General features: G+C 38.1%; 1 protein-coding gene across 4 annotated transcripts in view; it reads left to right on the top strand.

Moving 5' to 3' along the window:
• The first annotated feature begins 4676 nt into the window (after positions 1-4676).
• The window catches only part of map7d1a (MAP7 domain containing 1a), a 46326-nt gene continuing 34412 nt past the window's right edge, over positions 4677-16590 (top strand). For all 4 annotated transcript variants that reach the window (XM_053495037.1, XM_053495038.1, XM_053495040.1 and 1 more), the window contains exon 1: positions 4677-4925. In XM_053495037.1, the coding sequence (XP_053351012.1) occupies positions 4883-4925 (43 nt within the window). In that variant the 5' untranslated portion in view covers positions 4677-4882. The remainder of the gene's footprint in view (positions 4926-16590) is intronic.

The raw sequence follows: 16590 nt of genomic DNA, 5'->3' as shown, positions 1-16590 counted from the left end.
TGGGTAGTGCTTGGCTGCCATTACTAATGTATAAACACTAAGTAAGACTCTTAATTTGCTTGAATATGTCTTCCCAGTAACAAGCATTTCTAAGTTTTTTAAGTGTGTGTGCGTGCTTTCTGGGTAAGTGCTCATTATTGCGACTAATAGAACTCAGGGTTAGGGTTCTTATTTTATATCAGATTTTGCCAGTAAGAGTATAACAGTTATGAGACAGATTTGGCTCTTGGTTTAGTTACTGACATTATTAATGCTGGATCACGTTATCTGATGACATGGTGCCATTTGTCAAGTGAATGTGATGAGATGAAGCTAAAGATCTTGTCACTGCCTGAGTGATTCCATGTTGGAGTGTGCTTTACTCCATAACCTTCACATGGGACCCCAGTAGCATTTGTGTGCAATGCCACTGTATTTCAGTAGTTCTGGCCATGTGCTGATGTCAGCACTGCTTTGCTTTGTCATTCTAGCTTGAGTGTTGTATGAAAGTCATTTGGCTTAATGTATAATTACATTGAGGATTATGCTAGAATGTACTGAAGTATACCTTTTTGCTGTGCATGCATCAGTAAGCTATGTGCATGACTAGCAGTCTATGTCTTAGCGTTAGCTTTTAAAGAAAAAGCAAGTGCTCGAAGGCAGCAAAGCAGAACTGAGGAATGACCTTTTCACCCAAAGTGATTGTAACCCACTGAGCTTGTGTGCATCCTGCTGCCACTCTTCCATCTATTTAACGTCAGATAACAGCCGGCCTTCGTGACTCTATTCACATGCAGCTTCAGCCTGCAGTCTGACTGTGTCACATACAAGTGGTCAAGTTCTTTTCATTGAATGGCTTCATTTCACATCCAAGCTGCTTGTCTGTTCCTGAAGAGGAACTGCCGCAAATCACATCAAGCTGTCATAATTCCTCTTGGACCTTTGAAACTGAAATAGAATATTTTATAGGGATTGGAGAACTGTTTGCAAGTATTCAATTGGGGTGTTGTGGTGGGTTTGAATTGCTGGATAATTTTGTCCTTTTCCCCTCTCTGTCCACTCAGCTCTCCATTTATCATGGTAATGAAAGAGAATAGAAGGGGTGGATAGTAAGCTGAAGGGGGGTAGGAGCCTGTGCGCACGACAGTAGAGTAGAAGGAGGTGGTCTGGGCTGTGCTGGGCCTCAAAAACAACTTGTATAATACATCAAAAGTGTGGGATCTGTAACAGAGGCCCTGCAAGGGTTGATTTATAAACCTGTACACATTATGTACTATGGAAGATAATAGAATATCATGAACCCAAAATATATTGTCAGTATTCAGCATGTGAGCCAATTTAACAGGTATAATTTTGTGCATATTTATTATTACACTTTCGTCTAAAAGGTAGAGCCCTGTTTTCTGTCTGAGAGTGTCATGTTGCTTATGTCAGAAAGAGAAGAATTGTTTCTTTACATACCAGTAATTATATCTATGGAAAATAGCTTCATACAGCTTTACTTAAAAAGTTACTACAAAGTTTATTTCTAAAATATACTTAAATCTGGCCCTGGATAGCAAGCTAGTACACGTGGGGGACATTCTTGGCATTCGTGCTATTGTGATTTAATTAAGGGGCCACAGATGACCCTGGTTATGCAGTAAAGTGCCCCCTAGACTTTGACACAATAAGTAGGATTCTTTAACGAAACTCATGCTAAACTTCACTTTAAACTGGTATTAACAGACTTTCAATGTTAAAATTGCTTTCCTTGTGTGACATATGGCCTGTAATCAGTTTTTGTTAAAGTACTTTGGAAAGTCAATGGCTTTGCACTGGGTGTTATCTTCGTTTTGAAATAATCCCATTACTTTTTGTCAAGAAATGTGAGCAACAATTTTACATTTTAACATTTGTATAAGCCTCTGTTCTATTTTCTCCTTTTTATTTACATTACAATTACAATTTAACCTTCTAGCCTAGTTTTGTTTAATGTGATAAGATGTGATTAATAAAAAAAAGCAATTTCTTTTTCTTTCCCTACAGTAACGGGGGGGGGGGTTGTCAAGTTCTCAGGATTCTCTTTTATGTACAATGTGTTTATTGAATCTCCGCTGCTTGCTCAACTGCTCATTTGATTACATTATGCTCTATTGTGTTTGCTGTTTACCTCAAGTCCTGATCTCTTGCTCTGCTTTCAGCTTCAGGCTTTCAGTGTTCACTCTGTTTACCCACAAAGAAACAAAGAAATGTGGGTATTTACCCTTGTGTAAACATGTATTTCCTTTATGCATATTGATATTTAAGTAACAGATTTTGTTATCATGGTGCAATTCCATGATTCAAGCATTTCAGCTCATTAGTGATTCTGGTGTGTTGACTAGGTTAAAATTGCTGAAATGCTGTTACCAACATTATAAACCAATTATATATATATATTAAAAAAACTAAATAAAAAATAAACAGAATTCATAATAACTAAATAAGACACAGATGTGGAGGTAAAAATGATATATATTCTTAGTGCAAAATATACAGATCTCCCCTTTTTGCATTCTATACTCTAGCTTATATTTGTTTATTATAGTCAATCATTTAAATGAGACTGGTTGGTGACGTATGTAATAAGACAAATCCATAGCCCACTAACTTTAGAATAAGTTTAAAATCTGGAGAAAAAAAACACAGCACTTATTGTCTATTAATTAGACTATAATGTCATCCTGTGCATAACAGTTGTAAGACTGTATACCATACTTCAAATGCTTTACTATGCTTTAGATTATAATCCCATGTTCCGTTCCTAATTGTATTTTTGTTATTTATGTCTGTATATGTGTGTTTATTTCCATGGTATGTTAATTACTAGTTAATTGCATTGATCAGCAATAACATTAAAACCCAAAACATTCTATTTAGTATTGTGTAGGTTCCCGTGTGTGTGGGTGCTGAGGTTTCCGGGGTGGAGACTCTATGGGTCTGGCTTGTTTGTCCAGCACATTCCATGGATGCTCAGTTGAACTAAGATTTGGGGCATTTGGAAGATCAACAAGCTTGAACTCTTTGCTTACTAAGCTCATTTCTGGCAGCCTATGATGCACTGGGTGTTCTAACACCTTTTGATTGTGTATAGCATTGTCTTTTTTTTCAGCAAGTTGTGCTACATTAGCTTTTCTGTAGGATCGGACCTGACGGGCCATGGGCATGGTTGGGCCTAGGATGCCCATGATCCTGTCACCATTTTCCCCCCAAATTCACTTGCTGGTGGTGTTAGTGCATGTTCTATTGTTAATGCAGATATAATCGCTCTATGAGACTTTACTCATAGAGCTATTTTATTTTCCATTTTATTTCCAATTAGCAACCCCAAATGTCTTTCATCTGCTTGTCATTGCTCCAGAACTTTCACTAGTCCGGGGTGTTCTTGTCCCCTTCCCCCATTGTATTCCTTGTGTCTGTCCAGTTGCAGTGACAGGTGGCTCTTGGGGTTTGTGTGTTAGCACAGGCCAACAGCTGCACAAAGGAGTCCCACTGGGTGTTTGGCGGGACAGTGTGTCCCCTCTCAAACATGCTCTCTGCCTCCCCCTCATCGCATCACAGCCTGTTCTTGTCTTCAGGTAACAAAGAATGTCACGGTTTGCACTGATTTTTTTTTTAACACCATTGCATTTCTAATTCTACTGGAAATACAACTGGCAATTACAACACTGTAAATAAATATACACAGTCCTGTTTCCATGTGCCATAAAAAGTCAATCATTGTCCAAATATACTGTATAGATTGATATTTGAACAATGTCTAAACAAAGCTGTGGAACTTGGTAAAATTGAGAGATACACTCACTCACTCACTATTCTGCTTTATCTTGTATACAGGGTTGCCCCGGCCTGAGGCCGGAAGTGGGGTACACCCTGGACGGGGTTTCACTCCATCGCATGGCACACAAACATACGCTATGTGGCAATTTGGGAATGGCACCTACAGTAAACTGGAGTACCCGGAGGAAACCTACCAAACGCAGGAAAAACATACAAACTTGCACACAGACCTGAGATGGGAATCGAACCTTGGAGCTCTCAGAGATGCTGATTAGAATGTTGTTGTTTTTTATTTATTTATGTTATATAGATCTTATTACTTTTAGAGAAATGATGCACAAGAATATTGTACTTTTGAACAAAACCTTTTTTTTTCTTGGACACCAGTTTGGCATTCATAGACAATGGTTAATTATTATTATAAAATTTTAATCAATGTATTTTTTATTGTAATATAATCGTATAGTCAATTAATAATTTTTTTTTAATTTAAATGACCATTTAATAATAGATTCTGAAAAAAACGTATTTGATAACTGTCCACCATCTGAGAAACACAGCAGTGTTAAATCAGCTGAGCGCCCACACGGTTTGAAAGACTGGCTCCCGGGTAGGATCCACCTCCAGAGGAATGCAGGGGTGTCCTTTACGAAATGATAGGACTTTGGGATAGACTTAAACAATATCCTTACCAGTGTAGATCAAAATAAGACGGAATTCCATCAAACGAATTAAAATTCCGAATAGAGCCGTGTTAACGGGTAAAATTATGATAAAGAAACCCTTAGGGCGAAGACTTGTTTCCCCTCGAGTCCTAATGGTACGGTCCAGATTTCGGCGAGCGCTGTGTGGCGACCTTTACCGCGAGTATACCTACCTACCATCAGCTGTTGTGTGGGGAGTGTGTAAAAATTCGTGTTCTCTATCTCTATTTTGGGATCCATCGACGTCTCTTTTTTTTTTCTTTTCCTTTTTCCCCAGCTGAGATTTTTTGGGCTCCCATCTGGGCTTTTTCCTTTTTTCCCCTATTTCAGAGGAATGAGTGTACAGATCAAGAGAATAACGTTACACTAGCGACACAGCGTTCGATCGATAGAGAAGCATGGATCGTGAAGATCTTAGTGGACTAGTGCAAGCACAAACACGTAAGTCATGTTCTTGATGTCTTTAAGTGTGTTAAACTAAAAACGAGGCCGAGTGTTTCAGCTTCACCACGTGGCGATTTCTCTTTAATCAAAATCATGTTTGGATCTAGAAGTTCTCCAGAGTTTCATGTTTGAGTTTCAACCAGGGCTAAATCACTTCATGTCCGGAGCATATGTGGCTTAATCTTAACCGATCGACTCTTCTCCAGTCACCCGATCGCGGAGATCAGAGATTTCTTTCATCTGGAGACAAAGTTGCATTGATCGTCTTTGGTTAATCGTGTGCGTGTGTCATCACTGAATACATGGCGCGACACACCACAGAACACTGCCTTTACACAATCTCATTGAAAGCAGGACAGGTATGGCGAGCTCGTCTTGTCATTATTTCTGTTAATCTGTTATGATCTGAGATTCGTCTGTCATTACACGCTACTCAGTGTGTGCTATGGAGCCATTAGTGTGTTAGAATAAAAGAGGACCTTTGTGTGTTTAGTGTACTGCAGCGGTAATACTGCAACCTGTATGCTGTATAATCCATGTACACCGCCTCTTTCTGCTTATCGCGGTATTAAAGCTTGAACCGACCACTTTTTCCATTTGGCCTGTCCGCATCCTGATGATCAACCGCAGACGTTCCAGACGTGTGTGTCTGTGGGTGTCCTGGTGAATCACAGCGTTCACACGATCCAACACGCAGAGCTGGGTCACTGCATGAAACCTGCAGCTAAACTCTGACTGGAGGGTGGAACTGTAGATAAAGGAATTTTAAAGAACACTCCCATCATTTCGCTAACATGAAATTACCAATGAATTTACTCATAATGAAAATAATGGAATAAAGTGAAATAAAAAAAATCAGCGATATCTCAATATCTGTTTTTTGATCCAGTCAAAAACCTTTGTTTTTGGACCAGATTCAATACTTTCTTGTGTACAGAGTGCATCACTAGGTGTTACGGTATGACCGTATTAGCTATTTAAAAAACTGTCCCATACAAACAAAACAGAATTTGCACACTTTTAAGATTGCGTTTAGTCCTTTAGCTTTGATTACAGCACACAATGTGGTGGCCAGTTCATGTGTGAAAATAATTTGTTATGCTCACAGAACCACTCTTTCACAATGTGTGTCCTGGAATACCCCTTGGGCCAGGGGTAGCTCAGTGGTTAAGGCATTGGACTACCGTTCAGAAGATCCTAGGTTCAAATCCCACAACCACCAAGTTGCCACTGTTGGGCCCTTGAGCAAGGCCCTTAACCCCCAACTGCTCAGATGTATAATGAGATCGCTCTGGATAAGAGCGTCTGCCAAATGCCTAAATGTTAATAAATATACCCATACCATCAGGGAAGAAAAACTCCATTAATCTGATAACCTGGTCATTCAGTACATTCCTGTCATTAGCAGACTTTATTTTATTGCCACATAACATTGCTGAGCCTGGACCTGACCAACTGAAGCAACTCCAGATTATAAAATTGGCGTTAGAACCTCATACAATGGCCACTGTACATGATGGGTACATCGCTTCATGTGCTTCCCTGCTTACCCTGACGTACCCATCACTCCGGCATGGGGTCAGTCTGAACTCATCATACCTCATCAGCTCTTTATGCTCCCTAGCAAATTGAAGCCTTTCAAGTTTTTCCTTATTAGTGTCTCTAACAAGTGGTTTTCTTATAGCAACGCAGCTGTTTGGTCCTAGTTCTCATCACATTAAGATAGAAATGCTCTTACTTTCACTATTAGACATGGCTATAATTTTTATTGTAGATTTTTTTTAATTTGTTTATTAGGGCCCAAGCACCATGTAGGACCCTCTTGTTATCCTAAGGATAATTTTTTAATGTTTGTTTTCCCACCCCTTGGGCCTTTTTGGGGGTCTTAACATGCTCAAAAACTCATGAAAATTGGCAGAATGGTTGGAATCTTCTGCCATAGGATGCCTGAAAGTCGCGTGGCCCAGGACCCCCAAACAAGATTTTGCTGGATAGCTCATACACAATTTCACGTAGGCACAATAAACACGGTTTATTAGAACTCATTGAGCCGAACAACTTTCGTGCTGCATGTCATGGGCTCAACTCAACAGGAGGCCAGTTATTTTGTGTCAATCACAAAAACACACCCGATGGATTTTGATATACTCCTCCTAGAAAATCTATACGATCGTCACCAAACCTTTAATATAAAGACATTGAGGATGCAAAATTGTGAAGGAATTTTGTATAACTCAAACGGGTCAGCCGTGATAATGTCTTAAACTTGCACTGAAAAATGATGAACAACTTTCTGTGTGGCATTATATTCAGTGAAGCGTTCAGTGACATCACGTTCAGTGACATCACACTGAGCAACATCATAGTGTGATGCTTACTTTTCATCTGCGGCCTATTGAACACACATACACACACAATCACATCTCACACACACATGTGCACACACAAAAACACTCATACATCAGACACATGCACACATACATACACACACATTACAAATGTTAACACTCATACGCACAAACACACTTATATCAAAATGTCAACACTTTCATACACACAGACGCACACACACGTATACACAAACACACTCATACTCATGTATATTACACATTTTAACATACACACAGAAACCCTGTATAGTGTGTAATGTGTGCAACCGGGTGGCGATAGCTTTTTCGAGATCTTAACACGCTCAAATAACACACAGGTGTGTGCGCCCGGGGTGGCGATGGCGCAGGGTGCTTGGGCCCGTCATCGTTGCTTGCAACTATATTTAAAATATTTTTTACTATGCAACTCAGCAAGTGTTTGTGATCTCCAATCCTGTTTTAAAAAAAAATTCTGACCACATTTCTATCACCAAGTTTACAGTTTAGTACTATCCTTCCAGGTTTTCATGGTGTTGAATGGTTCTTATCCCAGTTCCAGTAATTTCAAATCTCCAGGCAGGCCAGGCAGGGTATTAGTTTAATGACATAAAATGTTAAAAGTGTAACATGGACACTGTGACATAGCCTGTTTATTAAAAAATGGGTAATTTTTTAAAAGATAGGAAGAAACCAGGGGACATACCTTACAGATCACGATGATCTGCCACAACAGCATCACAAGTTCAGGATAAAAGCAGGGATCCTAAAACTGTGAGGCAGAAATGCTTCATAACATGGCAGCAGTAGGATGTTTGTTCATATAAAAAAGATCGAAGCATGTTTTTTTTTTTCACATGTAGCAGCATCTTACTGGTGAATTAGCACAGTCTTTGTCAATAGGAGATTACATAAAGCAATTTTTTGTTACCTCTGAGAGATAACACTCACTGTGATACTAAGGCAATGTTAGCACACAGTGAAGGTGTATGCATATTGGCACACAGTCCTGTGCAAAAGTCATAAGCTACCACTTATTTATTTATATTTTGCTTCCAAAGAGCCAGAAGAGCAAAGATTAGAATGATGACTTAGTGTTCCTTGTGCATGTTAGCAGACCAAGTTAAAACTGCTGCAGTCATATTTTAGGAGCTTTCTCATCTTACTAGTACCTTCTCTGTGGTATGCTCTAACCTCCACCCTAAATCTAGGGAAGAAGGCCTTTCTATGTAAAGCTTTCTCTGGTGACATCAAAATGTACTTCCTTCCTCATGCTAGGGGAATCAGTGGGGTGGATGCTTTTGGCTACAAATCAGGATAGCCACAATCCCTTGCTTATTGTTGGGAAATCTGATCTCCTATAGCAGTTAATCATCCCACAATTTGTCATCATTACTATGGGTAGTTGGCTGTATACCTGAATGTAATTTAGATTTTCTTGTCTGGGCACCACAAGCATTGACCAGGGAGGGAGTGAAGATTGATACAGTAAATATAGAAAGTGAAGTACAACATAAAGACTGATCAAATACAATCATCACAAAAATTGACTAACATTGCCGTTCATTTCAGATACCTACAATAAAAAAAAATACTAGGGTTGCTTTTTAAATCACATGCTGCTCTACTGAATGGTGTTTTCAAAATAGTATGCCACAGCTAGATAAACTGTATAGTGCTGATGGAATGTGGTGTGGAACATGGCCTGGACTGCTCTGCTCAGTGGTGTCTGATTTAAATTCCATCATGTTCAACGGAAAACCCAGAAAGATTGGCCAAGTCAGCTGCTTGGTTTCTTCCTATAAAATAAAATGTCACACTGGAAGAAGACCCAGCAGTGTACTGTATTTCCACGAATCTCTGCTTATTGTAGCCTTAAATCCCTGACCCTGGCTGACAGGATTTACATTTTTTATTGGCTGTGCATATTGTGATGCTTTACTCCTCCTCACAGTTATAAAGAGAAGGTTATTTAAGTTATTATAGCTTTCGGTCACTGTAGAGTAGTTTATTTTCCTCTGACCTCTATCTTAAAGAAGGTAGTTTTTGCCCCCAAAACTCTAGAACAGTCTTATCTGCAAAGGACTGATGTGGCTGCAGGCTTTGTTCCTAATCAAACAGGAGTTATTTCTGATTCCACTTGTTTAATCACTTCATTGTGTTGTATAATCAACCATCATGTGTAGTTCCTAGTTGTCTGGCATGAAAGCCTGCACTTTTATTTTGTGTATATATATATATATATATATATATATATATATATATATATATATATATATGTATGTGTGTGTGTGTATAGCTTTAAAGGAGTTTTAGATGAACTGGCATTTTTGCCCAAAACGAGGGTTGGGGAATTTGGCCATGATTACTGTACTTACCTTGCATTCTGGATGACAAACTTCACGGTTAGTGTGCAGTGCAGGAACATTTATCACGACCAAGACCTGTTGTGATGTACTTATTTGCACTTCGATTTTGCTTTATCACAGACTTACAAAAAATAAAAACAGAATTATTACACTAAACCTGATTTCCTGTAAGCCGAGTTTTTAAATTGCAAACTATACAGATTTAGATCATTTACCTCAGGCTGTGAAACTTTTGACACCTTGTGCAGTTTAAGTAATACTGTAGGATGTGCATTCAGCCAGCATTTTGACATAGGTTAATGCAAACATGAACTGATCTTACTTTCTGTTAACTGTTTAAAGCATATTTTTACTGTGACTGACAGTCTTTAAAAAACACATTCTTTAATCCTGAGTTCTGAGTTTGCATTTAAAACGAATAAAATTCTCTCTTGACTGAATCTGTGTCCCTAATACTTCTCTTTCCACCACAAGTGAATTTGCTTAACAGTAGTGACCAGTGTTTCTCTCTCTGTGAGCTGCTGTGCTGTGGATTTGTCCCACATACCTGAAACATGATGAGCAACATTCTCGCAAATCTTCGAGAGTTTTCATTCTGGCCCATTGTGTTTTGTTTACATCCCTGAAAAATGTCCTTTACAAACCAGTAGACTATTTTCCAGGCCATTTTAGCTTTTAGGTTTTGTTGCAAGAACATGCACAAGCATGCACAAGCACAATATTTTAATGCTTGATCTAGATTTTATGTCAGTATAGCAGAAATGATTTTTGTTTATGGTATAAACCAAGTCGAAGTTGTCAAGACTTAAGACGAGGTAAAATGTTTGCCTGTAGTTTGGGGTACTGTTGTGAAATTAGCTTAAAGCTAAAGATGAGTAAGCTGTATGAAATGTTTGCCATGTTTGGTAATTAGCTAGCCCGGAAATATGCTACTGTGTTTACTTGAGAAGTGTCTGGAAATACTAGCATATTAGTGAAGTTAGCCTTTGCCCTCAACAGAAGCAGCTAATGTTGACTGTGAAGGGACTGAATCATGTTCAGCACATATCAGGCTCCGAAGACTAAAAGCACCTCAACAGACTGTTAGCACAACAGCTCATGTGCTAGCTAGTTAGCTAAAACAACTTCATTTCTGCATTATGATATTCCATATTGTTTTCCTTTTTGTTTAAATGAACAAACAAAACCTTTTTTTTTTTTAGCTAGATGTAACATAAATCCTCACTGGTAAACACAAACACTGACTAGCAAATACGTGTTTGCTAGTGTCTGTAGTGATAAAATTATAAAGAAATTTCATGCCATTTTCCTCCACATCGTCAGCACAGTGTATGTAGGTTAATGTGTTCCTCACTAATGAGATCTGACTGTGAGAAATTTGCAGCATCATGACTTGTAAAGAACACAATCTTGGCTAAACTTAATTTTTGAGCATGAACTTTGCAAACTTCCTCTGACACTCATTCATAAGTGTGGAGCTCTGTGGTGAAAGTTACAATCGAGTGAACTCAAGAAAATCAAGTGAAATCAAGAAAACTGAATTTGTTCTTTTTCCTGAAGCCCTTCTTATTGATACATTTCTAAATAGTCTCATTTTTAAACATGTAGGCATTAGGATTAGCTTCATTATAATTTATTTCCATTTATTACTTTTCTGCAATATTCTGATTCTGCAATATAGAGTGGCATTTTTTTCAGCACAATATATTCTTCAATATGAAAAACTCAATTTTATTTTAACTAACTAACTATACACATAACTGGGCAATTTGTTTAAAACGATCACGTGTGACCATAATAATAATAATAATAATAAGAAGAAGAAGAAGAAGAAGAAGAATGCATACATTAACTATGCAGTCTGAAATAAAGTGATGTAATAAAAACCCTCTCTGTCAACAAACATACATTTTGTATCAAGGACATAATATGTATCGATATGCGCATTTAGAGTTTTACCATTTTGCATCGCTGTTGCGGTAGTAGTAAAATATAATAAAAAAAAAAAGTAATGATGAGTTTAATTCTACACGACATTTAAAAAAAAACAAATGCACAGTTTACAATTACTGTATCCTTTATTTGTTGGAAACAAAAAATATGCGAGTTGCACACGGCAAATATGAACTATCTTTGAGATTTAGAGGTAATGAGCCACATTTGAGACACCTTTGAGAAGATGCAGATAATGCCTAAATCTCAAAAACAAAGAAGAGAGGTCAACTTGGAGTTTCTTCGCTATGCATCTTTACTCAAAAAAAAGTATCAGTATAACATAAACTTTACAGTTTATCTTTAAAGTTGTTCTTTAGTCATGTAAGAGGTTTTCAGTCATATTAACAGATGGGATTAAGTTTTTTTTTTTTTTAAACCTCGGAAGTTGGACTGCTGTCTGTACAAAACACTGTCAGTGTCTGTCTGCCTTTGTTAGTCAGTGTCTTTCTGTGTGTGCGTCTGTCAGTGTGTTTGGCCTCTGTGTATGTCTCTCTCTGTCTGTGTTTGTCACTCTGTCTGTGCACATGCATGTTTGTGTCAACCCGTGTGTGTGTTTGAATCATCATACTGATCTGAGATGCTGAGGGGAAGGATGCAGCTTGATGGGAAGCAGGTTTTGTTATGGATCATGCTGTGTGCCTCCTATCACCTTCCTTCTGTCCTGCCACTGAAACGGCATCTTTCAGCTCCACAGCACTCTGAGGCTTTATCCACTTAACAGCACACATATAGCGAGATCCTTTTTTTTTTTTTTTTAGGTATTTACAACATTCAGGCCTTGTCAAATGAACACAGTTTAAAAACACAGAGTTACTGGCAAATGATTTTAATGCTTATCATCTATTTTCTGGCTTAAAATGTCTGTCCACTTCTAACTAATACTGAACTACAACCTTTTTTATGTTCTCAGCTCTGATTGGTCAGATGGTACGTTCCTTTTTTTATAACAGCAGCTCAGACAGTGGTCTGAGTTTTATATTGATCAGCTTGTACCGATATATAATTATATAGTAAGAGCTTTAACAAAAGAGGTGGTGTCAATTTGATGACATTTTTTTTCGGTTTTCTGAAACAGAACAGCTTTGTGTGTGCAGTTTGTCTGTAACATGACAAGCTAAGTTTTTCACAGATATTTTTTGTATATGAATAAGCAGTGCAACATTAGAAATTTTTAGCCTAATCGTGTGCAATATGGTGTGTTATAAGAGGAAGACATTCTATTTGTGGGATAGGAACATGCATCGGATCACATCACTCATCAGCATATCAACAGGCCCTGTTCTGGAAAGAAACAAATATGTGCTTTGGTTTAAAGAACTGCATCTGGTATAAAATTCTGATCTGTTTCTATTCATTTGCTCTTGATTAAAATAAACATTGCTACTGGATTGTTTTTGTGCAATGAAATACTTGCATCCACTTACAGTAACATCAGGGACAATGAGCAGCAGATCTCACTCAGGAATTTGAAGATCTGGGGGAAAAAACTGTAAAATGTCTCTATTGACGATTTTTATAACAGAGAAAGATAAATTTGGCTTTGAGCTTCTCGAATAGAATCCTAAACCTTGATTATCCTTTAATGACTACCCAGGTGAAACGCTGACGTATATATATTTTTTTATGGCTTAAGGAAAAGGACTTCTTCATTGTTATCCTATTTAGCGAGTAATAACATGCAAGAATATGCACAGAAAATCTCCCAGTGTGGTTTAATTTATTTTATTTTTTACAAGAAAATGGAGTAATAGATTATAAAAATCCTCTTTGTGAAAATCCTAATTATTCTCCTTTTTAGCATGCAACATAATAATAATAATAATAATAATAATAAAATAAGTATAGCTCATGGATAAAAAAAATAATAAATTGACTTCTGTCTAGTTTCCTATGTTCGTAACAGTTCTTAGCAGGATTATGACACCTGGCTCATAGTTTGCGTTTGCTTTTTCCAGCCTACCATTATGCCCTGTCATCATATAGAATATAAACCGTCCTGTAGAGATGAACATTGTGAGTGGGAGGATTCATGAAAGAGAGAGCAGGAAAGAGGAAACTGCAGTAGCACTGCTGCAGGGGTTGAGTGTGTGTTTAAACAGGATCACACCATCATCAGAGCGCTAGTCATTAGGACCCAAGCGGCATTTAAATCACATGCCGTGAGACACTGAGCTCTCACACACTTGCTCACACTTTTACACTCTCACACTTTCATGCCAAACTATGACTTTATTGCACACAGTAGAGACTTTTACTGACTTAGGAAAGATTTTTTTGTAGTCATACTTGATACATCCGTGTTACATTAATGTGTTTTGGGAATACTTATTGTAGCTTTAGATTAACTGAACTAAACTTGATTTTAAAAATCTTTATTACATTATATGCTTGTACCCTCTGTGGCAAAATGTCATATACCATTAGCCAGTTACTGTGTATTGGACTTGATTATTTGTTGATAATTCTTGCTGAGCAGGACAGTTATGAGTATTACTGTACCTTTTGGTTAATTAGTCATGAATGCGTTTCTGTTGTGCTACCTGGGGCTGATAGCTGGTCAGGGCAGATCAAGCCAAAAACTGTCCGATTCTCATCATAGGCTGTTTATTTGATGTATCTTAGCCTTTTCAGGCATGTTTAAATAATGAGTGAAGGGCTTTAGAAGCAGTGCCTTTCAAACATTAGCGTCTCCACCTCAATTCACACTTGGCTGAGGATGGAGTGAGAGAGGGGAATTCACAAACTGTATATTTTAAGAGGGGTTTGCAAATTTCACGAGGCGGACTGAGACTTCAGTCAGTCAGCAGACGTCCAAAATTAGAGCTAGTCCAGGACAGCTAGAGGTCACTGACATATCTATAAACATGTCTGTGTGTATACATAGGTAGTCACACAAGCTAGATTTTGATATCTAGTTTTGTCAATTAGTTGTCAGTAAATGTGCGCAAGAACGATCTAGACAGGATCATCTTGTTTACCCAACTCGAGGTGCTTCCTACAAAACCAGGTTAACTTTTTCAAGTGACTATATCTTCTTCTGAAAAGCTGATTCATATGCAAAGCTGTTTTTTTTACACTGGAAACCTGTTCACAAAATGGCACAGAGCCAGACAGATTGCAATCTACAAGACTCTGGAGGTTGTTGGCAGAAACGTGTACAAAAACAAAGTTCGTTTTTTGTATTGTGTTAAAAAGTATAGATTAAAAAAATCAGTTTTTGCATGTTGCAAGCTTCTGGAAGGCTTTTACTACAAACTTCATGATCATGATCATAACAGAAAAAACTTTGTAATAAGCAGTCCTCCTATTGTGCCAGATCTAATCAATTGTTCTATCATGGCTGCTAGGTAATGACATCAGTTAATTAGACTTGCTTTCATAAAGACGTTCTCTCATCCAGTTTGTGATCTCGTATTCTCAGGGTCGGGGTCAGGATCATGTCATTAGATCCCGTTGGTTTGTCACTGACCTGAATAGGCTAGATGATGTCAAATAGCTCTGTGGTTGGGTGTGTTCCTTTGCAGCCCATAATTAGGCCTTGTATTCTGGGGCTCCCTCACAACGACAGGGTGGAGCTGCAAACCCAAAGCTGTGTATTTAAGAGCTCTGCACTTTTTTTTCCTTTTTTTTTTTTTAAAGCAATTATATGTTAAGTGTTCACATGATACTTGTTGTGATTGCTTACCTAATGGTCTGACTCTGAGATTTTGCAGCACATCTGAACATTTGCTTTCCACTTGTTTTATATAATAGGTGCAATAGTTGTTTTTTGTACAGATAACCTGGTATACGTGTAAAATATGACACAATCGTTTAAGCCATGGCCTGAGTGAAAGTTGCTGAGAAAAGAGATTTGGGAAAACCGACTTCCGGTCCTGAATTGTTGTTTATGTTTGAAGGCATTTTGCCGGCCTCAGGAGATCCTGTGGACATAGTTTCTTGAACATATTTAGGAATGGGCGGAAGGACTAAAAAAATCAAAATGTGAAACTCCCATAACTGTTGGAGACTAAATCTTAACAACAACAAAGACGAAATGTACCTATTGAACATTCCTAAGTCATTTTGTGCATGTCTTAATGAAGCGACTGCTGTGGAAAAACCTGTCTAACAGATCTGTTAGACAGCGTGTCAAGTGAATCACTCGTCTCAGACAGGTCACTGAGAGAAGTGTCCGTTTGTTTGAGCCTGGAGCTCTGGTTATTCTGGACATAACCGCTCTATATTACTTTATAGAACACTTCAGGAAACATAGCTTTAACCATGCATGCAGTTTTGTGGAACTGCTTAATCAGTGGTGAATAAGTCACAAATGTATTAGATAGTCCCTGGAGAAAGTGAAAGCAGGATGTTTTGGTTACCCAGTAATTGAATTGACTAGACTGAAAAGTATTAGCTGTTATAATGTAATAAGATATGACATGGTAGTTGGCACCAGAAGTACATACTGAATTTGGCTAATGTATTCATTTTCTCTCTACATGTTTAACCCCATAAATATACTGACATTTACAGATACTGTACATTTTGCTATGTATGTTTAACCTGCTGAGTTTTGTACTAGTTTTGCCCTGCATTTTACTTTTCATGGTTTCATGAGGTGTTCGACAGAGATCATATGGTAAAACCTATAAGAAAACCACCTCAACATGCCGGCTTCTCTCACCTTTGGTAATTTGCACTGAACCCATCAATCCGGTCTAAAACCAGTGCAAGAGGCATGCCGGCTGTCCTGAAGTGGCTGTGACACTTAATACAACACCTTTAGAAAAACAGTACCTTGTGTACCATTTCCTTGCGCTTTCTAGCCACACTCTTAGTTGTGATTGCCGCAGTGTCTCATATCACATAAAAACTTGCTTTGCTAAAGTCAGTAGGGTGCAGGGTCCCAGCCTAGGGAGGGAAGGGAATGTTAATCCTGGAAAAAGATCT

This window comes from Clarias gariepinus, chromosome 4, assembly GCF_024256425.1.
Source record: "Clarias gariepinus isolate MV-2021 ecotype Netherlands chromosome 4, CGAR_prim_01v2, whole genome shotgun sequence".
NCBI lineage: Eukaryota > Metazoa > Chordata > Actinopteri > Siluriformes > Clariidae > Clarias > Clarias gariepinus.
This window is presented reverse-complemented; position numbering and strand designations above follow the sequence as displayed.